This window comes from Spodoptera frugiperda, chromosome 22 (assembly GCF_023101765.2).
Source record: "Spodoptera frugiperda isolate SF20-4 chromosome 22, AGI-APGP_CSIRO_Sfru_2.0, whole genome shotgun sequence".
In the NCBI taxonomy this organism is placed as follows: Eukaryota; Metazoa; Arthropoda; class Insecta; order Lepidoptera; family Noctuidae; genus Spodoptera; species Spodoptera frugiperda.
Genome location: NC_064233.1, coordinates 671,423 through 693,848, shown reverse-complemented (window position 1 = coordinate 693,848; position 22,426 = coordinate 671,423). Strand labels below are relative to the sequence as shown.

At 37.6% G+C, this 22,426-nt stretch overlaps 1 protein-coding gene, 1 long non-coding RNA gene and 1 other non-coding gene across 3 annotated transcripts in view; 1 reads left to right on the top strand and 2 right to left on the bottom strand.

Moving 5' to 3' along the window:
- Window positions 1–22,426, bottom strand: part of LOC126912136 (uncharacterized) — a 196,196-nt gene that overhangs the window by 7,512 nt on the left and 166,258 nt on the right. The window lies entirely within an intron of this gene.
- Trnap-cgg (transfer RNA proline (anticodon CGG)) lies at window positions 402–473 on the bottom strand. The gene has a single exon. It is a non-coding gene; the product is annotated as a tRNA-Pro (tRNA).
- The window catches only part of LOC118280028 (uncharacterized), a 36,916-nt gene continuing 15,432 nt past the window's right edge, over window positions 943–22,426 (top strand). The window contains exons 1-2 of the mRNA XM_050702785.1: window positions 943–1,255; window positions 13,436–13,647. Of these exons, the coding sequence (XP_050558742.1) occupies window positions 13,572–13,647 (76 nt within the window). The 5' untranslated portion in view covers window positions 943–1,255; window positions 13,436–13,571. The remainder of the gene's footprint in view (window positions 1,256–13,435; window positions 13,648–22,426) is intronic.

Below are 22,426 nucleotides of genomic sequence, written 5' to 3'. Positions count from 1 at the left end.
TAACACAGGTGCATAGCGTGTCTACTTAAAAAAATCGGGTTAAACTTGACATTTTGTATACAGTGCCATCTATGAAATAGTTTAGGTAAATTATAAAGTAGTACATGGGTTTTTAACTAGATGTCGCAGGTATTTTTTTATTTTAGTTGCCTGGTCAAGTACAATGGTATATTGAGCTCAGTGAAATGTCGAAAAATATAATTATGTTTACTAAAAATAAAAAAAATATGAAGGAATATTCAAAACAAGATGTATTTCAAAGTTATTTAGAAAGCCCGCATAATAATTGCAATAAAAATGTGTTTAAAACAAAATAAAAGAAAAATAAATCATTATCTATTAAAAATAGGTCAGTAAATAGATAAATAGGATACAAAAAGAAGATCGAGTCAATCTTCTACGGGCTCGTCCGGGATTTGAACCCGGGACCTCTCGCACCCGAAGCGAGAATCATACCCCTAGACCAACGAGCCGTGGTAGTAAAGTGCGAATTTAGAGTTCAGATTTTCTTAATGATGACGTCATAGAAAATGTTTATATTTTACGATAGGGAAAAATCTTATTTTACGTAAAATGAAGAAAATTAATGACGTTGCACTTTTTTCAAAGAAACTGTAACTTTCACATGCTCAAAAGATACTTTGTTTTAGTCACGTAGGTAATTTAATTTTCCTTAAATTAACTTTATTTTTACAAATTAAGAAAGATCGTTGACAATTTCTTTAGTTTTAACAGTATTTTATCCTTATTTTTTGAATCCAAACAATTTTTAACACCAAAACAAGATGACCGAACACCTCAAGGCGATTTAGAAAGTTGACGCGCGAAAGGAGAAAAAAATTACCGCTACATGACACCCTCTAGCTGTCTCGTTCTATCCTACGTAAAACGTATCTGCTGTCTCGCCTCCACCTATGAATCGAAGTGAATTTCGAGACGCGCCGCGTCAGTTGACTTTAGACAGTACTGCGCGCGCATGTTCAAATAATGATGGCGGTTTCTTCAACGAAATAAAATAAATACACTAACTTTTTGTTACAAAATTTATGCTTTACGACTCTTCTTATACTCGAAAAAGTGTTTTAATTTAAATTTAGTTTTTTAGTAGTGAATTAAAACGTGTAGACACGGAAATCGCGTGTGGAAGTGTGTGGCAAAATGTGAAAGTTTCTTATAAGAAAACAGTGGCTCATTTTTTTACGTGGTATCCTACATATTTCTTGTTTCTACAGCTGTTTTGATATTTTAAAAGTCGGTAAGTTGAATAATTAAGTTATTTAATATTTTTAAGATAGATAGAATAACATTTTTAATTTAAAAGTTTCTTATATGAATCATAACTATTCAGAACTTTATGAATGAAAGTATTTATTTTGATAAGCGGATGTCCGAATTTATATGTCATCAAACTGTCGAAGGGCAGGGATTCTCAACAATTTTAGCAAAGGGTTAAATTTTGAAATTATAATAATTATCTGTTATGAAATAAGTTACCTACTACTTCTCTTACCTACTCTACTAACGTAGAGCTTAATCATTGGACACATTTTGTACATAAATATAAGTTTAGTTAAAAAGGGGAAAATCTTAGGTATATAATTTTAAGGGAACACAAACATGTCTCTTGTTTTGGTGTCTTATTAAAACTGGCTTCCACGTATGATGCAAACATTTGAAGATATTGGTAGGTACAGATACAAGAAATCTATTTATTGTTTAAGGGATACTTACTTACCCACTGACAGTACAAAATCTCAACACAGGCCACCGCTGGATCATTAGTCTCTTTCACATTACGTAAGCTATACAGGATTAATCAATTAAAAACTTCTCTGTGATATCAAACTGAACCACTTTTCATTTTTTTATTCGAATTATGAAAGTTCTCATGTTTTCGTACCTACATGCCATATTAGTCTACCTACCTAACTTCATTTTGACTCACCTCCCATTATTTACATCAGCATCTATAAATGGCTCTCGATTGGCCCCACAAAAAGTAGGCTATGTAACTTTTATAACAAGTTTTTATACTACCTAATTCTTGATCTGCCAATATGTGCCTGCGAATGTATTAAATCCCTAGTTTCATTTTGAGCTACAATGAAATCTTACAATAGTCCAATTGTATATCAACGTATTTAGATATTTATAAGTCGTATAAGTATCACAAAAATAAACATCATTCTTCAATTAGGTAATGTAAAGGATTTTGTTTTGAATCTTAAGACAGCTTATTACTTGATCTAATAACAATTATGATCTAATCAAGACTTGGTTAAATCTAAAATAAAGACGGAGGAACAGAAAACAATTAGTATAACACTATACCTTTTACTCGTCTAAGGATTAACCAGAAATGTAGAGTTGGGAGTGCCACGTACTACCCAGTAAAGGGGAAGTTTACCATATTCCTGCCAGGTCCCCATTCCAGACCGAAAAAGCTTACTAAGTAACACTGAACCTAATACAAGAAGGAAACGAAACGCGACTATGAGAACTATCACTAAAGATTATCAAGGCAGGTCTTTAAAAAATAACTAATGGACTGTCGACATGATTAACAACCAGTATTTTAATATCAAAATACTAAAACTAAACACATTTTTTCTATACAAATGAACAATTTAAGTCGATATAAAAACTCGTAGAATGCCTGTAACGGTCGACTTATCACTATTAATTGCTCGTAGCAGCTTCACGCTACTCTACTATGTGGGTGAGCAGGTAAACGTATGCTGGACAAACGGAAAGCCAGAAATTCTTTTGCATTTTTGTGGTACGATTAGTTTTTGAAACACGTTTTGTATGGTTGTCCATTACAGAGTCTTAGGTGACGTCTTGTTCTTTTTTGCAGCTGAGTATAAAAACCTGAGTTCGGATTTTGTACAGTGTTTATTTTTGAGAATATCACCTGTTCTTGAACTAAGCTTCTGTCTGATAAAGGGTCAGTTGAATGGCCTAATTACATGACTGTAGTGAGTATACATTGTAGGATTTACGTAATACATTGCAGGTAATTTAAAAGTTGTAAACATAATGTTGAAAACTATTATCATATTTGCTGCGGACTGTCTAGCGGGTTACCGGGGCTCCGGTTTGAAAAGCAGGAGTAGGAACGGGATGGTTTTTAGTAAGGTCAATGTACGTGGACCGTACACACTAAGAATCTGACCTTCCTTCTCGCCTCATCCAAGTTGGGAGAAGTCACTGGATTGTTTCCCTCCTTCAAAAATAAAAAGCTATAATCATTTACATCATATACATATTCAAATATCAGTTTACAAAGATAATTCAAGTAATTTTAAAGATTTTAAGGATTCCGTACACACTTAGTTTACTGCAGCGAAAGCTAACACTAGCTATCTATGAAGGTAGGTATATCGTAAGAAGAAAGCCAAGAGCTGCTTAGTCACTAGAATTATGTAAGCAAACTTGAGCTGTAGAAAACGATTTCATTTTCTAACTCAACCATTAAATCAATTAATGACAAAACCAGCTTTCAACATTTTCAGTCAAGTTTCAGGTCCTGTTTGTATCTATATGTATTAGTTATACAGTTTGTAATCATAGTCATTCAATTCTCTTAGACTAACCTTTCTAAGATCAATAACTTATCAAAAGATTGCTTCGTTGGTCGAGTAATTGCAAGCATGACTGCAATAGATTCAAGGGAATCATAATCAAGTCATAGCTCTACTGTGACTGTGACTAAAGATAGCTCTTCATTACATTAACTCATAGCATAACTGGCGAAAAATATGGGGATTACATATCAACATCATTAGCATTTTACTGTCACCAATTCAAGTATTAGGTAATTGTCCTATCTAACGTCATTTACCCATTGTTTATCCCAATATGATAGGCAGTAAGAGAACATTTTGGAATGTATCTATGCTTCTATAGGCAACCATATAAGCAAGTCAGTGCCCCATAATTAGACCCTTATTTACACATCTCTAATTTGATTGACGTACGTAAGGCCACCTCAAAAGCACCGACGTTTCTTTTCATTCGTATCCCAATACATTTCTTACTATCATATACTTAGAAATAGTTCTTTTGTAAGTATAAGTTTGTTGCATGGGATTTGAAATACTGTTGCCCATCGTGAAATAGGTAAGAACCTCGGTATTCTTACCCCTGTTTGTCACTGGGATGACGAAGCCATATTGCTGAAGGTAAATTCTTGTTACATTTCAATTACCTAAACTAAGAAAATATTTATTTATTCATTTTCCATATAAATAACATTACAATAGACACTTTCTGTGATCATCTTATTCATCAATAGCCTTTTTGTGTCTGCTAAATAGCGGCTTCTTTTCACATGAGACGTGAAGAAAGACATCACTTAAGAAACTATTTGCATCACATTTTACTAACAAACATATACTTTTGAACTGACTTCAAAAAAGCAACAGTTTCTCAATTCGTCTGAATATTTAGGAAATTCAAAACTACACAACCTACATCCAATTTGACTTTGACTTTGATTCTCACTCACCATTAAAACATACCTGCTGCACGTAAACAAGCGCAACTGGGCAAGGGCTCCAGTGACCTGAATAGCTGGGAACCGGTCGCTGACCGCCTGACCGCGAGTACAAACGTGTGTAGATTGAGATTAGAGCTTTAAGAGTTTCTGAGTTCGTTAGTTTTGATGTTAGAGGCATTTGTTAATTGGGACGGTTGAAATGACGATACGAGTTCATTATTTATTGGTAACTTGATTTAGCTGTCATAGATTTGTCTTTTATAGTAAGTTGGCATATAAAAAACATATTGTAGGCCAAAAACAACAAAATTAAGCTACCTACTTATCCACCACTGATGGGGCCCAATAGGGCTGATGCCTGATCCGGAGCTGCGGACTACCTAGCGGGTTTACCGGGGCTCCGGCTCGAAAAGCAGGAGTAGGAACGGGGTGGTTTTTAGTCAGTAAGAGTCTGACACTCCCTCTCGCCTCGCCCAAGCCGAGAAAAGTCATTGGATGATTTTCCCCCCTCAAAAAAAAAGCTACCTACTTATAAAATCAGTAATTAGGAAAAATCACATTTAAGTATTATAACAACAAGGTCTATTTTTTCACTGTATATTGTAGTTTGTCTACGAAGAATAAAAAAAATCCTTTAATACATAGACTGAACTATGATAATATTTTTATATTTCACGTAAACTAATTATAATAAGAAGGTATATCACGTAGATGTAATCACCAGCTCAAATCTAATTAAATAACTAATCAACAATTTACAAATGATTATATACTGAAAAATACGGTAGAATAGTTACTTCAATGCTTGTGGTTCCAAGAATCATAACATACATCTACGTTGTATTAAACATAAGAATGAATAGATAGATCTGCAAAAGGCGTTCCCAAGCATCACATTTATGTATGACATACCCACATCTGCCGGTTTGTCATATAATATAACCAACGTATCAAATGTTATTCACTGACACACAAAAACAGTTACGAATTTTTATATTATACCACATTAATAACACTAACGGTAAAAAAAAGTTTAAGTCACATACTAAAAATATAACATAAAAAGCTATAAACAGAATAAATTAATAAAATTAGAATAAAACTTAATCGAGTAGAATATTAATTTAATTTTTTTGACAATAGGTAATTTTATAAATTTGGTGCCCAAGGTTGGAAACCTCTGCTCTTTTGGAGCTTTCATCTGTTACATGAGTTGAAAATTCATTTTGTTTATTATGTTACTGGCTCGTTGGTCGATAGGTTGCGAGTGCAACTGTCAAGCAAGGTGTTTAGGGTACGATACCCGTGTCGGGTAAAGCGTCAGGGGAAAATAGGGCTAATGAAAAAAATATTAGACACGTATTATTTGTTATTTTATCATTGTAAGGTAACATACACAGATAAAACGAATCAAAGTTTAGGAGTGGGAACAGATACATTATTTTTACGTATAAAATGTACCTAGAAGTGATGTCACGCGATATTTCAAATCGAAAGTATTTGTTACCGTAATAAAATAAAATATACATGTTTAATATTTTAAAATTATCTACAAGACGGACATTAAAATAAAAATTAATCATCTTCCCTATACTTAATATAAATATAACTAACACAGAATCTGTCTACTCACCTGCTCGCAAACATTAAAAAACCTACAAAATTACAAATAATTTCTAACAGACAATACACTAGGTACTTAAAGAAATAACCTAACCGCAATATAAACCAAACCATTAAAACGCCAGTAATTTTGAAACCTAAGCTTTGAACTGATAACGTGTTATCTCTAGCCGAAGTGACATTATTTTGAAACATGGCGGAATGTGCACGATTTCACTTTAAAACAATTTTGTATGACATACTATTACATGCGGGTATGGTAAAGCATTGCATGGTCTGCATAAAACTATAGGTTGGTCTTGTACCTAGTCGCTAGTACTAACTTTTTTATGAAACACGTCGGTAAACGAGCAGACGTATCACCTGATGGTAAGCAATCGCCGCCGCCCATGAACACTTGAAACATAAAACGCAAACGATGTTTTACGTCGGTTTTCTGTGAGGCCGTGGTATCACTCCGGTCGAGCCTGCCCATTCGTGCCGAAGCATGGCTCTCCGATACTTAAAACTTAACTGTCGAATAAGGGATCTCGGATTCACTCACATCTTCACATCACATCAACAGCCTATAAGTGGCCACTGCTGACCAAAGGCCTCTTCTGGCAAGGTTTGAGTATTAGTCACCACGCTTGCTCAATGCGGGTTGACGATTTCAAACTTATAATTAGAAATTATAAGCCCAGGTTTCCTCACGTTTCCTCACGATTTTTTCCTTTACTGTTTGTTAGTGGTGTCAAAATAATTTTAGAAAATACATATAACTCGGGAAAATGTTGTATTGGTACTTGGCGTTGGTAGGTTTAGAAATAGCACTCTGATGCATGAGGGTGCGAAAGTCTTAGGGTGCTTTTCCACCAGAGATGTGCTATGTAGCTATGCTACGAAGATTTAATAGCTAAGATGTGAAACTATGTGACCGTTTCCACTGATACTTTGCGAAGAAGATGCGCAGCTCGAGTATGCGATGTATCGATAGTAGGGAAGCCATTCATAGCACGCATCTTTCTATAAAATGAAAACCTAGCTTGGTGAGTCCGTTTCCACCAGTACTAAGCTATGTGTACCAATGAATATGATAGGAAGCCAAACGCATCCACAGCAACGTAGCATAGCACATTTCTGGTGGAAAAGCACGCTAAATCCTCAACACATACCTAGCTCTAAAAAAACCATAGAAGGTAGGTACAAAAAAAAACAATAGCAATCTACCCAATGCTCTTTCTAACAAGGGTATCGAAGTAACCACTCAACCGTCACAGACAGACAGAGTTCAATGACACCACTAAAACGGTATATGTTAGGTATATATGTTTTGGTAAAATATGTACGAAATATGTAAATAAGCAACCGGCTCTATATAGGTTGACCACAACATTAAAATACCATTTAAAAAACGGATGAAGCTTGCATTTTCCAATTTAGATATCGTAGGTGTCAATCAATAAAGTTTATAGTCTACATCTACACTAATAAATAAAATTGGAGTGTCTGTTTGTAATATTAAAAAAAAACGTTTTTTCACGATACATCATCACATCATATCAACAGCCTATAAGTAGCCACTGCTGACCAAAGGCCTCTTCTTACACGGAGAAGGTTTGAGCATTAATCACCACGCTTGCTCAATGCAGGTTGGCGATTTCAAACTAACTATCAGAAATTATAAGCCCAGGTTTCCTCACGATGTTTTCCTTCACCGTTTGTCAGTGGTGTCTAAATAATCTTAGAAAGTACATGTAACTCGGAAAAAGTCACATTGGTACTTACTTGATACATACGCCAAAATAATACTTTTTAAATTTTGGCTATCTGTCTGTGTTTGTTCTGGCTAATCTCTGAAAAGACTGGACCGATTTTGACGCGCCTTCTATAGGCAGGTAGCTGATGTATTAAGGGGTAACTTAGGCTACTTTTGTCGCGTTCCGCGCCCACCTGGAAGAGCCATCAGACCACCACAGATGGGGCCCAGTAGGGCTGATACCTGATCCGGAGTTGCGGACTACCTAGCGGGTTTACCGGGGCTCCGGTTCAAAAAGCAGGAGTAGGAACGGGGTGGTTTTTAATCAGTAAGAGTTTGACACTCCCTCTCGCCTCGCCCAAGGCGAGAAGTCATTGGATGATTTTCCCCCATCAAAAAAAGGCTACTTTTGTTAATCACAAAGTCCGTAACCGACGGGAGTGAAGCTGCGGGAATCAGCTAACTAGTTAGTTACTAGGTAGTTTTATATAAAACTATTCCGTTACCCGTGACTGAGTGAATGAGTGACAGACAGTGACAGCGTACACAGCTATAACTAATGCGCGTAAACTGTGTAAAATGTAGCTTAGGAGTATGTACTTGCTTTTCCGATATGCTTACGGGACCATCAATACCTACATAATTTTAAGCGTGAATTCTAAAGTCCAAATACATTTTAATGGGACAAGCCCGCCACAACCTTCCAAAACCGCTGTAGCTTCTATAAGCCAGAATCTACAGTAGATACAGCCATGAAACCACCGGAACACTGATACCATTTGCCATATACATATATACTGGGCACAATTGCAAACTCCGTACTACTGAGTTTGAAAAACCGAAAAAAGCCCAGCAATAGTTTCTTTGCCCGACCCGGGATCCCTTGCCCTGTAGTCGTCGACTAACGAGGCAGTCTACTACAACCAATAGTAGTCTCAAAATGCCTTTTACAAACCACCTTCTCACCACACCAATCATCAAAGCTCCAAAAAAAAGAAAAAACAATTACCCATCATTCAATAACACTCACAAGACGACAATATCGTTATCAAAAGCTAACGTAACACACACACACACATACACAACACATGCGCGAGCGCAGGTTCTCACACACGCACACTAGTGTATAAATACGGTAAACGTAGCTATGTAGGCAGTATGTGGGTCGAGGAACACCTGTTTATGTTCATCCGTTATGTTGGTTCGCGGATGTGGCTGGAAGCGGGGTAAGCAGAGATCGTAGTGGTTGGTTAGTTTTTAATTGTTGTTGGTCGGTGAAATTGGTGATAGATGAAGGTTTGGTATTGGTTTTGGGGTATGGTACTGTTTATTGGAATTTTTTATTAGTTTAGTCATAGATTTTCTTTTACTATCATCAAAGCGGAGTACGTTCACTGCCCGAACATTAGACCGAATAAGATGAGATTTGCTAAAATCTCCACGTTTGGTCATAAGTTTGTCAATCACAATTGGGTCAACGATAACTTAAAGGATGCTGTTTGGAAGTACGGGACATAATTAAAAATAAACATTATTTCTAATGATTCATGGCTTTAAGTGTGGGAGAGCCATGCTTCGGCACGGATGGCCCGCTCAACTGAAGTGATACCACGGCCTTACAGAAAACCATCATCAATTTCCATCACTTTCCATTATTTTTGTCCAGATATCTTACAAGATCAGAAATCGCCCAAAAACCTTCTTCACGGGCAAAGCAAAGCAAAAAGCTATAGTTCACTAAAATTAAAAAGCAACAAAAACACACACAACTCTTTTAACTAAACCACGCAATAACTTAAAGAGTTAAAAGTCATAAAGAGTTGTCTTCGGGCCATTCCGTTTCACAACGACCAGCAGCCGCCATGACACATTGTCTCAGGTTGCGCAACCCCCTGCCATATCCTTGTGTGACGCATCGTAATAACACTGGTCTAGTTCTCTCCATCCGTTTGGGGATTTTGCTGTTACTACATCTCCGAAACTGACTGATGTTTGTGTTGGTCAAGTATGTTTGGTAATTTGTTTTAAGTAAGTTGAATTGTTTTGGGTTGTGATACGATGATGTGGCGGTGCAATATGTATATCATTAATAGGGTGGATGACTAAATTTTAATTTAATGTCCGTCTTGTACAATGTTTTAGAATATTAAACACGAATCCGCCCCTAAGGCTACCCACTGACCGGACTTTCGAAGATATATCGATTTAAAATAGCGGGGGGTGCCTATGTACTATTGGCAAATTTTTTGGTAGTACACTTTTTAAACTTCAAGCTTAACTTAGAATCTTGTGGCAAAGTCGCTATCCACCGGGCGTTTTCGCTGTCATTAGGGAATATCATTAGGTAGGTAATAGTCGATTCAGTCCGACGTCCAATAAGTTTGTCGATTGTACACTGTACAGTGTCCTTTTCCACCAGAGATGTGCTATACTTCGTTGCTGTGGATGCGTTTGGCTTCACCCATCATATTCATTGCTACACACAGCTTAGCACTGGTGGAAACCAACTCAGATATGTTTTTTATATGGTAAGATGCATGTTATGGATGCGTGCTATGGATGTGTGTTATGAATGACTTTTCTACTATACACATCACATACTCGAGCTGCGCATCTTCCTCGCACAGCTACATAGCTTAGTATCACTGGAAACGATCACATAGTTTCAGAGCTTACCTATTACATTCGCAGCATAGATATATAACACATCTCTGGTAGAAAAGCACCCTGACACTCCCTCTCGCCTCACCTAAGGCGGAAGAATGGCCAAGACCAGTTTTCTATCTAAAAAAAAGCAGTGGACTGTCACATGACATTCTTTAAAATGATGACTCAAAATCCCTTGGCCAAGTATTCGCAAACCAGGCCAATGGCCAATGATTGCCCCAAATATTTGTGCCAATGTTTGTCTAAGAATTCCGTTACTTAAGTACGAAGTTTGAATGTCCAATTAATATCAAGTGTTTGGTCTTGAATGGCTAATGTTTGATGAAAGTATTTAGGTTTACTACTGTCTAGGTACAGGTCAGATGGTCTGTGGCTAGATTCTAGTGCTTAACGCGCTTTGTGAATAGGAAATTAGATTTGAGAATTGAAGTAGTAATCGTATTAGTAATTCTTGGCTGCGGACGACCTAGCAGGTTTACCGATGCTCCGGCTGGAAAAATAGGAGTAAGAACAGGATGGATTTTAGTCAGTAAGAGTCTGACACTCCCTCTCGACTCGCCTAAGGCGGGAGAAGTCATTGGATGATTTTCCCCCTTAAAAAAACCTATTGAGCTGGATAAAGCTAATAGGGTAGATGACTAATTTTTATTTTAATGTCCGTCTTGTAGATTGTTTTAAAACATTAGACACTCATTTTTTATTTTCTAACGGAAACAAATACTTTCGAAGATTCATTGACCCCCTTAACATGGGACTTGAAATATCGCGTGACGTCACTTCTAGGTACTTTTTATACGTAGAAATGACGTAACTATTTGCTTTTACTCCTAAACTTCGATTACGTTTTATCTATGTATACTTACCTTATAATATGTCAAAAATAGGTGTCTAATATTTTTTCATTACTTACTAACGGACTAAATAGATTTTAAATTTTCATACCCCGTCATCATCTCTATTAGGTAACAAATCATGGCCTCTCTCATTACCAGAAAAATAAAAAAGAAAGCGAGAATTTATTTTGAAGAAGTATCTTTCCTCCATTCTCTTACTCAAAGAACATCTCCACGTAAAAAGCAACCCTAAAATCAAAGACAATAGGAACACTAATCCCCCAGCCCGGACACAGAAGCAGCTAAGCGTGACGTCACGTCATAGCGCGGTAACTCTGACGTCACCGCCGACCCCGTTTCACTGCTCATTGACCCATAGCCGCCACGTTATACAATTGTTTACAAATTGATGTGTCAGGCATATCCGTGTGTATTTTCTTGTACATACATTAAGTGTGGGAGAGCCATGCTTCGGCACTGCTGGGCCGGCTCGACTGGAGTGATACCACGGCCTCACAGAAAACCGACGTGAAACAACGCTTGCGTTGTGTTTCGTTGTGTGAGTGAGGTTACCGGAGGCCCAATTCCCCCTTTCCCAATCTTCCCAATCCCCGATTACCCAACAACCTTTAAATTCCTAACTCCCAAAAAGTCAGTAACCCACTTGTAACGCCTTTGGTGTTTCAAGTGTCCATGGGCGGCGGCGATTGCTTACCATCAGGTGATCCGTCCGTTTACCGGCTTCTACCTTCCGATGTAGAGCAGACTACCAATATCAAGAGAAACTACACCATAATCACAATCAATATTAAAACAAACCACGATATTAAAGATCTAGGTTAGGTCCAGACCGCAACTGATCACCTACAAGACTTACATGCAAAATTACCCACGTGCAGAGACCAGTTATGTGTTTACCATTCAATTGACACCCTGTCCCACATAGACTACCATAATACTTACAAATAAATTAGCTAACAGGCCATTGTGTGTGGCAGCGCTTGCGCATGGTAAGTAGAAATTATGAATTAGGTAGTGCATAGTCTGTGTAGTCATTGGTTACACAATTATTTTTGGTTTTCACTTTACAGTGTACACGGATACGTATCATATGGTTTGATTATCAGGAGTTGCGGACTAACTAGCGGGTTACCGGGGCTCCGGCTCTAAAAGCAAGAGTAAGAACGGGGTAGTTTTTAGTCAGTAAGAGTCTGACACTCCCTCTCACCTCGCCCAAGGCGGGAAAAGTCATTGGATGATTTACGCGCACCAAAAAAATTATTATGAGTTCTGACAAAAAGTGCTTAAAGGTATGTATGTGTGTATGTATGTATGTATGTATGTATGTATGTCTTTTGCCAACCTAAAACGGTAGGTGCTTAAATTTTCACAAAAATCGGTCTTAAATATCTTAATCCAAAGAATTAAGATTTTTCCTTTTTAGTACGCAAAATATCATCCAATGTCTTCTCCTGCCTTGGGCGAGGCGAGAGCGACTGTCAGACTCTTACTGACTAAAAACCACTCCGTTCCTACTCCTGCTTTTCGAGCCGGAGCCCCGGTAACACCGCTAGGTAGTCCGCATTTAGCGTACCCAATGGAAGACAGGCGTGATGATAATAGGTTTTTTTATGAAATACGCCGGTAATCGAGCCGAACGTATTACCTGATGGTAAGCAATCGCCGCCGCCCATGGACACTTGAAACACCAAAGGTGTTACAAGTGCGTTGCCGGCCTTTTGGGGGTTAGGAATTTAAAGGTTGTTGGGGAATCGAGGATTGGGAAAGTGTGTAATTGGGCCTCTGGTAACCTCAATCTCACTTTTTTTTTTTAATTTATGTAAGACAAAATCCAGTGGATTAATTTATCGTCATATAATAATTTAGCTCGCCGGACTTCAATGTTCCGGTGTTTTCATGGTTGTATCTACTGTAGGTAGATACAACCATGATAAGTGCACATGAGTTGCAGCGATATGAGAGGATGTGGCGGGCTTGTCCCATTAAAAAATTAAATAATCAAGCTTTTTTATTAAAATTACACAAAACTAATCTATTCTTAATTTGTTTCAGGTATAAAACAACAACTAAATGTGAGAAAACAATTACAGAAAACAACCAAAAACCAATAAAAAAGTGTCAAAGTGTGAGTGATGTGAACAATAATGTGGACTGGTATGGACTACGTGTAGTTTCCCGCCAAAACAAGATGGCAGCCGTCATAAAATGGCGGCCTAGACGCTTAGGCGCCATGTTGCTAATTTTATTTATACAATTTGTTAATGGTAAGTGTCTTTTTATTACCTATTTCTTTCTCTGTTCAGCCCATTTTTCATTTATGTTTATAAACATAACACATGACATTTTAATAACTCAAAGTCAAAGTCAAAGTCAAAATTATTTATTTTAAAACGGGAAGGCACTTTTGAACGTCAAAGCAAAGATAATTGTTTCGTTTAAAAACAAAATGTCTGTCTGTCGGTCAGTCCTCTAGTTGGTCTATTTGCTCGTTCCAAAGTGCAGATTCCTATGGAGAAGAATGAGCAAGAAACTCCATAGGTTACTAGTAGAGCTTTTTTCCATTAATTTATGTACGTGAGTAGTTAAACCGTGGTTTTTAATTAATTTAGTATGTCTCACGATAGTTAAAATAAAAAAAGAACAACATGTTACATAAAGTTAATTTAATTTAAAAACCATACCTTGAAAGAAAGTTAAGTTAAGAAAAGAGAGAGAGAAATGGCGCATGCTTTATTGTATGCAGTTCAGCAGTTTCGGAGATGTGACGTAACACACATACTTTCACATTCGTAACTCTTAATGAGGTACATTAAGTCATGTCATACTCTTGTTAGTTGTTATACAGGAGTTAGTATTTAGTTGTAATTGTTTTTTTTTTAAGTATTTATGTCGCTCAACCTGTTTGTTTGTTTGAGTCTTTGGTAATTTGAATTTAACCCCTTTCCTGACGTCCGATCGATCTGATATTTGGTATACACTCTTAATCTTGATGACCATTTTTTTTGAAGGGGAAAATCGTCCAAATGAGTTCTCCCACCTTGGGTGAGGCGAGAGGGAGTGTTAGACTCTTACTGATTAAAAACCACCCCGTTCCTACTCCTGCTTTTCGAGCAGGAGCCTCGGTAATCGGCTAGGTAGTCCGCAACTCCAGATCAGACTAGATGAACGCCTGTCTCCCATGGGGGTAGGCAGAGACCATGGAACGCCAATTGCTACGAATCTTACATACCTACCTCTTTCGCTTCATCAATTTTGGACTTTGGATTCAGATCTTTTATAAAATTCAATCTAGTTTTTAGTAAGTGTAATAGATACTCACCGAGTTTAAATCTTTTTTACACCTTGTTACCGATCAAGGCTGTTTGAAGCTTCCAATTCAAGTACAGTCAAGGTCTTACGGTTGATAACCTCTGTATCGGATCCAATGTCTCAAATCTTACGTACTCAAGGCTACAATATCTAATGTTAAAGGATATTAGAACACACAGAAGTAAACCACTTCTTATTTATTGGTCTAGTACATACTTAACTATTCGGGATTCGATTTTGATTTCAAGATGTCCAGCAGTTCCGGAGCTGCGGGTTTACCGGAGCTGCGGGTTTACCGGGGCTCCGTTTAAAAAAGCAGGAGTAGGAACGGGGTGGTTTTTAGACCGTAAGAGTTTGACACTACCTCTCGGCTCGCCCAAGGCGGAATAACTCATCGGATGATTTTCCACCCTTAAGAAAGGTCCAGGTTGTGGGACATACTAAATTAATTATTATATAAGTTTTTAAACTGACATGGTCACTAACACTATTATTAGAACTTATGACGGGATATTTAAATTAATATCGGAAACTCACCAAATTCAATAAACATGGTAAATATCCCGTCATAAGTTCTAATTAATTATTATAGTTTTCGGCTTACTCACGTACTGTTTTGACGAGGAACTCGACTAGTTTCAAGCCATACAAGAGCCTCATATTCATGAGCTGCATTCAGAGACACGACGCGGTGATTGTCGCGCTGCTACTGGCAACTCGAGTTTCACACCCTCTGCCTGAAATCGTGTGTCGCAGAATACTTACTGCTCATGAATATAAACTTCTAACAAGTCGAGTTCCTCACCAAACAGTTACGTGACTAAGCCAAAAAGTAATATTACTTACATACATTATAAATACACTGAATTTCAGTTAGCACACACGACACGAAACTGAAACTAGTGTGGACATATAAAAAAAAAAAAAATGGAAAGTCCATTTCTTTTGCAGTGAAAGTATTTGGATTCCAACTTGGTGGTATAAATCTCGTGATTATAAAGAACCAGTATAAATTTACCGTCGGATGTGTGGAAGGATCGAAGAAAGCGAGATCATGGTACATTGGTTTTGTATAGCTTCATGTGTCGTGTGCGAATGAGTCAGTGTTAGTGTGTCTTTCTATATTGCACGATATGTGTAGTGGATTGTTTATTTAGTTAATTGTTTAGTGGTAGAGTTGTTTATTGATTGGTTATTAGTCTGGCTGCTGAGAAAGGGGTCCTGAGTACCGGATTAGCCATGTAGCAGGAGGCAGCCAAGCAGCAAATTTTACGGGCCATATGGGGGCCCCGCGCCCAAATCAAGTGCCTAAATCAAGAAACAAATGAACTTCAAAAACCATAAACTAAAAATCTTAAACGAATGACAAATAAAGCATAATTATTATTAATTTAATTGTCTACCCACTGATCGTTTAGAACTTATGAAATTGTCAGAATAACCATAATAAGAATCGCTTATCCATAATAAGAATCGCTTAGAATTTGTTGGGTTCCCTCGATTTCCCTAGGATCCCACCATGTTTTTAATTTGAAAGTATACCCTACCGAACAAAAAAAGAATCACGCTAATTCGTCCAGAAATGCTTTAATAAACGATGGATTATTTGGTCAAAATCTCCGACGCCGCACAACGGCTCGACAGGAGTGATACAGAAAACCGACGTGAAACAACGCTTGCGTTGTGTGAGTGACGTTACCAGAGGCCCAATTCCCCCTTTCTCAATCTTCCCAATCCCCGATTCCAAACAACCCTTAAATTCCTAACCCCCAAAAGGCCGGTAACGTACTTGTAACGCTTCTGGTGTTTCAAGCGTCCATGGGCGGCGGCGATTGCTTACCATCAGGTGATACGTCAGCTCGTTTACCGGCCGTGTTACCGTGTTCCATAAAAAATATCGTAGGCATTTCCGACGAAGATTGCTGAAGAAATTGGTCAAGTTCGGCAAAGAAATAAAAATGTCTTAATCGCGTGTTCAATGTTAATATCTATACATTTGCTGAAATACTGTAGGTATAATATTTTAAGTGTGGAAGAGCCATGCTTCGGCACGAATGAGCCGGCTCGACCGGAGTGATACCACGGCCTCACAGAAAATCGACGTGAAACAACGCTTGGGTTGTGTTTCTGGTGTTGCTTAATGTGCTGCGCGCCACTTGACTCACACAACGAAACACTACTAATTCTGCCTACCTCCTATTACGAATAATACAAAACAGCGTAATAATAAAACAAAATGAAATAAACTAAACCAAAACGGTATTGTTTTATTCATTAACTTGTAAGTGGCGTCAGTGAAACATAAATAGTCAGCTAACGGGACTACAACCTACATACCTGCCGTCGACTGCCGCGCCTTATAACATCTTCACAATCTTTGTATTGGACTGTAGTGCTGTACTTGTTTACGTATAGGTTTAGTGGTTAAATGTGTGACTGCTGATTGGGGGAATAGTCATAGTATTTCGTTGTGAGGAAGAGCCATGCTTCGGCACGAAAAGCCGGAGTAAAGGCGCTTTACCATGCCTGCTCGGAGGATCCTCTTTTTCTTAAGGAACTTCCTAAGGATTATTGTTTCTAAACCGGAAACTACTCGTAACTACTCTGGATCCTTTAGTGTTGTGGGTATCTATGATTGGCTGTCCTTTAAAAGTTAACTGTTTGTCGTTTGCCGTGTGGTTACCACAGAACAGAAGATAAGAGCAGTTTTTTTTAATATCACCTGATGGTAAGCAATCGCCGCTGTCCATAAAACACCAGAGGCGTTGTAAGTGTATTGCCGGCCTTTTGAGGGTTAGGAATGTAAGGCGATTGTTGGGGAATCGGGAATTAGGAAGATTGGGAAGGGGGTTTGGGCCTCCGGTAACCTTACTTACACAACGCTAAGCGTTGTTTCACGTCGGTTTTCGATGAGGCCGGGAACTCCGGTCGAGCCGCCCACAGTGCCGAAGCATGACTCTCCCACACTTAATTAAGAAATTAAGAAACTTAAAAACCGACGTTCAGTTTTAGCCACCATACGAGTCTTATTAAAGTTACGTGTGTATCGTCACGCTTTTGTCCAAAGCGGTAAGCAGAGGCGCTCCATTACGGCCCGTATTGCTGCTATACAATGTAAACACTTTTCATTTGTCTTATAAGTCCCATGTAATAGGGGTGAAATTGCTGTATACCACAACTTCAGACCCCGTTGCTATTTACTGAGAAGATTTTCGAACCTTTGCCGAAATAACCACTCACCCGGGGCCACGGTACCCGCTAGGTAGTCCGCAGCTAATTTTAAAGCTACGTTAACTACAAAAGAACTCTAGTTAACTGGCAGTGCGGCTAACTGTTAGATAATGCAGTTGAGTGGTTCTATCGGTCACTAACTGTATGGTTCAGGCGTAACTGATTGAGTTACGTGTGTTCTGTGAATGACTGTTAGTTTTTAAGGGGTGGGCAGAAGTGAATCTAAACTGTATTGGGAGTCAAAATCATTTATTTCAAATAGACCGTAAAGGCACTTTTGAACGTCAAAGCAAATATAATAAAAATAACGTCTGTCTTCGGTTCCTTAGTTGCTCTATTTGCTCGTTCCAAAGTGTAGATTCCTATGAAGAAGCAGCAAGAAACTCCATAGATTACTCTTTTTCAATCAGTTTCACAATACAATTCTTGGTTACATTGTTTCGATTACTTCAACTATGTGAGAACAATGTAAAACTTATTCAGTCAAAGATAAAAAAGAAAATATTGGGATATAGGACCTAAAAATGTGCATAATAATCTATAAAATAAAAATAAGTCGGGTGGACGCTATAACTCCAGAACGCACGAACAATTTCCACGAAAGGTCTCGGGCTCCGTGAGGATTATAGCAAAAAAAAATCAAAAAACATTGGTGACGAAACGGAGTTTGCCGGTTTTGCTAGTCATAATAAAACTAGTTAGGTACTTACGTTGAAAATAATGACTTCAACACACGTATTTAAACACGAGTTAAAGTGCGAAACTCAATATTTTTAAGTGGTAGTGTACCTAAATCACTTCTCCTGAGCCTGAAAAATACTACGCTGAAAACAGCATCAAAATCGGTTCATCCAAACGCGAGATAATCGCGCACAAACATAAATACATACAGGTCAAACTGTGAACTTATTTTTTTGAAGTCGGATAATGTTAACTATCATGTCTTTTATTTCTGAAAGAAATACACAACACTAGAAAGCAACGGCACGCCTTTTATCCCCGAAGGGGAAGGCGGAAAATAATCATTACGGCACGTAATGCCGCTATACAATGTACACCCAAACAGTGAAAAGTCACCATTTGTGTTATAAGTCCCATGTAATAGGGGGTGAGTTTATTGCCATAACCGGACACAATTCTACTACCGAGCGTCTACTGAGAAATTTTCCAAAAACCGACACCTCAGTAATACTTTGCCCGTATTGGTTTAGTGGTTGAACCCGAGACCCCTTGAATGGGGGAATAGTCAGTCGCACTTGCGATTACTCATGACCAACGAATTCAAATTCGGGTGCAAATAAAGATGTGATATGTAAATCAACACTAAGTATGTAATGACAAAATCCAACTACAACTATAACTCTAATGACTGAAGTTTGGCAATAGTCGCACCTAACAATGATGCCAGCCAGCATGGCAAGATAGTTTCCAAAGCATTGCGTCCCATCTCGTTACCGGCGTCACGGACTCTGCCTGCGACGTACGACACGCTCCAACTGGCCTCGTATTACCATGGAGTTGTAGAAAACATTGAATGCTGTGTACAACTAACGTTGTATAGAAGTTACTAGCTACTTCCGCGCGGTTTCACCCACTCTGCTTGGCTCCTATTGGTCATAGCGTGATGTTTTATAGCCTATAGCCTTCCTCGATAAATGCAAATGAATTATTCAAATCGGACCAGTAATTCCGGAGATTAGCGCGTTCAAACAAACAAACAAACTCTTCAGCTTTATAATATTAGTAAGTAGATAATGGCCAGTTTTTCTATGTATGTGATTGGGAGGAAAAGAGCTCACTGATCACCTGATGGTAAGCAATTGGTGCTCATGGATACATGCAACACCAAAGAAGTTAAAAGAAATGCGTTGCCGCGCTTCTTTAACTACTGGTAGACTAATAGGCCTCCTCTATATTTAAATGTGGAAGAGCCATGCTTCGGCACTGCTTTGCCGGCTCGACCGCAGTGATGCCACGGCCTTACAACGCTTGCGTTGTGTTTCGTTGTGTGAGTGAGGTTACCGGAGTCCTAATTACTACCTTTCCCAATCCCCAATTTCCCGACAACCCTTAAATTCCTAACACCCAAAAGGCTGGCGTTTTGGGTGTCCATGGGCGACATAATATATTGCTTACAATGTTAATGTATATAATATTATGTCTACTCGTTTATCGGATTATACCATAAAATGTGCAGGTTTATAAGAGAGCGCTGCAGTAACAGCTAAGCCTCAACGACAAACTATAACTTGTAAGAAATTAATATAAATTTTGACCAGCACAATGTCTAATGTCACAATCCTATGACATAACAATAGATGAATAGCGCGCAAAGACTTTCACTGCGCCGCGCCGACCACTGTACCGTGGCGTGAAGATTTTGTGTGGGATACATCGTAGACACAACTATATTATATACTTATTGAGGATTAGCTTCTGCCAGCGGCTTTGCTCGTTTTCCCGTGGGATTAAAAGTATCCTATCACTGAAGTCGGCTCATATCCAGAAAATGCCAGTTTCTATGAAATCTGGTCCCACCTTCCAATAGCTATGTGTGTTACATCATTGGATATGTAATTTTGAGCTGAATAAAAGTTCGATTCCTAAGTTTTGTCGTTTACCCCGCCTCATACTCGCTAGCTACCCATAAACGTAAAGCGCTAACACGACGTGTAAATCTATACATATAATAAAATTCCCCTTGTATTCAAAAGTGCTGTCTGTACATTGAAAATAAAAAGCGTAAAAAAAATAGCAGGGGTTATTGTTATGTCGATGTCGAACCCAAAAATGTTTTAACTATGTAGTGATTGGCCTTTTTATAGTTTGTCTGTTTGTCTGTTTGTCTGTTTGTCTGTTTCTGTTCGTCTGTTGCGCGCTAATCTCAGAAACGGCTGATCCGAGTTGGATGCGGTTTTCACGAATATATTGTGGGATGCTTAAATTTACATTTAGTGTTTGTTTCATGTCAATCGGTTCATAAATAAAAAAGTTATGTCAAATTAAAGAATCACGTCGAACATTCTATGCTTATACCAATCTCCGCAACTATTTGACGGATTTGGTTGAAATTTGGTACAGATATAGTTTAGAACCTTAGAAAGGAATAGATATATTTTTATTTCAAAAATCAAAAAATAAAAATAAGAAATAAATTATTTATAAATAATTCTATGTCGATCGTTACACGACTTCGGTTCATGTGTTTTAATTCATCGAAAAAAGTAAATAACTAGTAAAAAGGTATGAAAAAAATAATATCAATATAATAAAACATTTAGTACAAAGAAAATGCTCTAACGGAGTATAGTAATTCTATGTCGATCGTTACAAAGGTTCGGTTCATGTTATTGTTTTAATTCATCGAAAAAACTAAATAAATAGTAAAAAGGTATGAAAAAAATTTCGGGTATCTATAATTAAACTTTTAGTACAGAAAATGCCCGAACGGAGTATAAATAAATAATCCAAGTTGTCTTTATCCTCGATAGATCCGCGTATGGTTTCGTTACATTCAATTGGTTGGGTATCGGCCGAGCGCTTCGGTACTATCAGAAAAAGTGTATTAAGTCGTATGATTATTTGTCTGTAGTGGTCCTGCTGTTTCGTAAGATTCTAAATGGTTTCGTTGTATTTGTCAATTAATAAGTTTATTTGTTGGGTAAAACTGGTTTTTTTTCAAACTATTTAACGTAGGTTTAGTTTGATATCGATTATTAGTACTCTGGTTAGTTTTTTTAATAAAATTGTAAGTCTATAAGATTAATTAGATTAGTAAGTCGTTTCTTTTAAATTATTTAGTTTAAGCTTGGTTATTAGTAGCATAGAGGATAGGTTGTAATAAGTTTCTTTTTTAATTGTTATAAATTCGTAATTCGTAGCTTTCTTTAGTTTTAAGAGTTTAAGTCCAGTCTATTTTTTCTGCCAAAGTGAGTATACATGGTTAAATTCAAACGCAGAGCTCATTATGTTGTTACTCTGGTGTAGAGTTCGGTAGCTTATACTTCCACATCGTGACCAGTCTCTCGCGAGAGTCGGGAACTATGTGGTTAATTATACCAAAGATTGCCGTATAGTCACTATTCACACGCTTGAACGATGCTACAAACGTGGCATGAACATAGTAAATGTGATTGAAATAGTAACTTAATTTACTCATGTCATCGTCATTAGTATAATTGTTGATATAATGATCAAGTGTTTATTACCAGTAAAAATAAATAATACGCGACTTGTAATGTTTTTATTTATTATCTCATGTCACTCATCGTAATACGTAAGTCTGTTACCTACTCAGGATTGTAAATAAACAACCAAAATACTAACAGTCATAGTAAACATCTATCAAATTGTAACGCTGCTCGTTCTTCTCCATTCGAAACTACACTTTGGAACGAGCACCACACAGCTTCACTGATGGACAAATTGATAGACAATTCAATTTGACGTTTCAAAATTACCTAATTAAGGATTCATTGAAATAAATGTTTTGACTTTAAATAA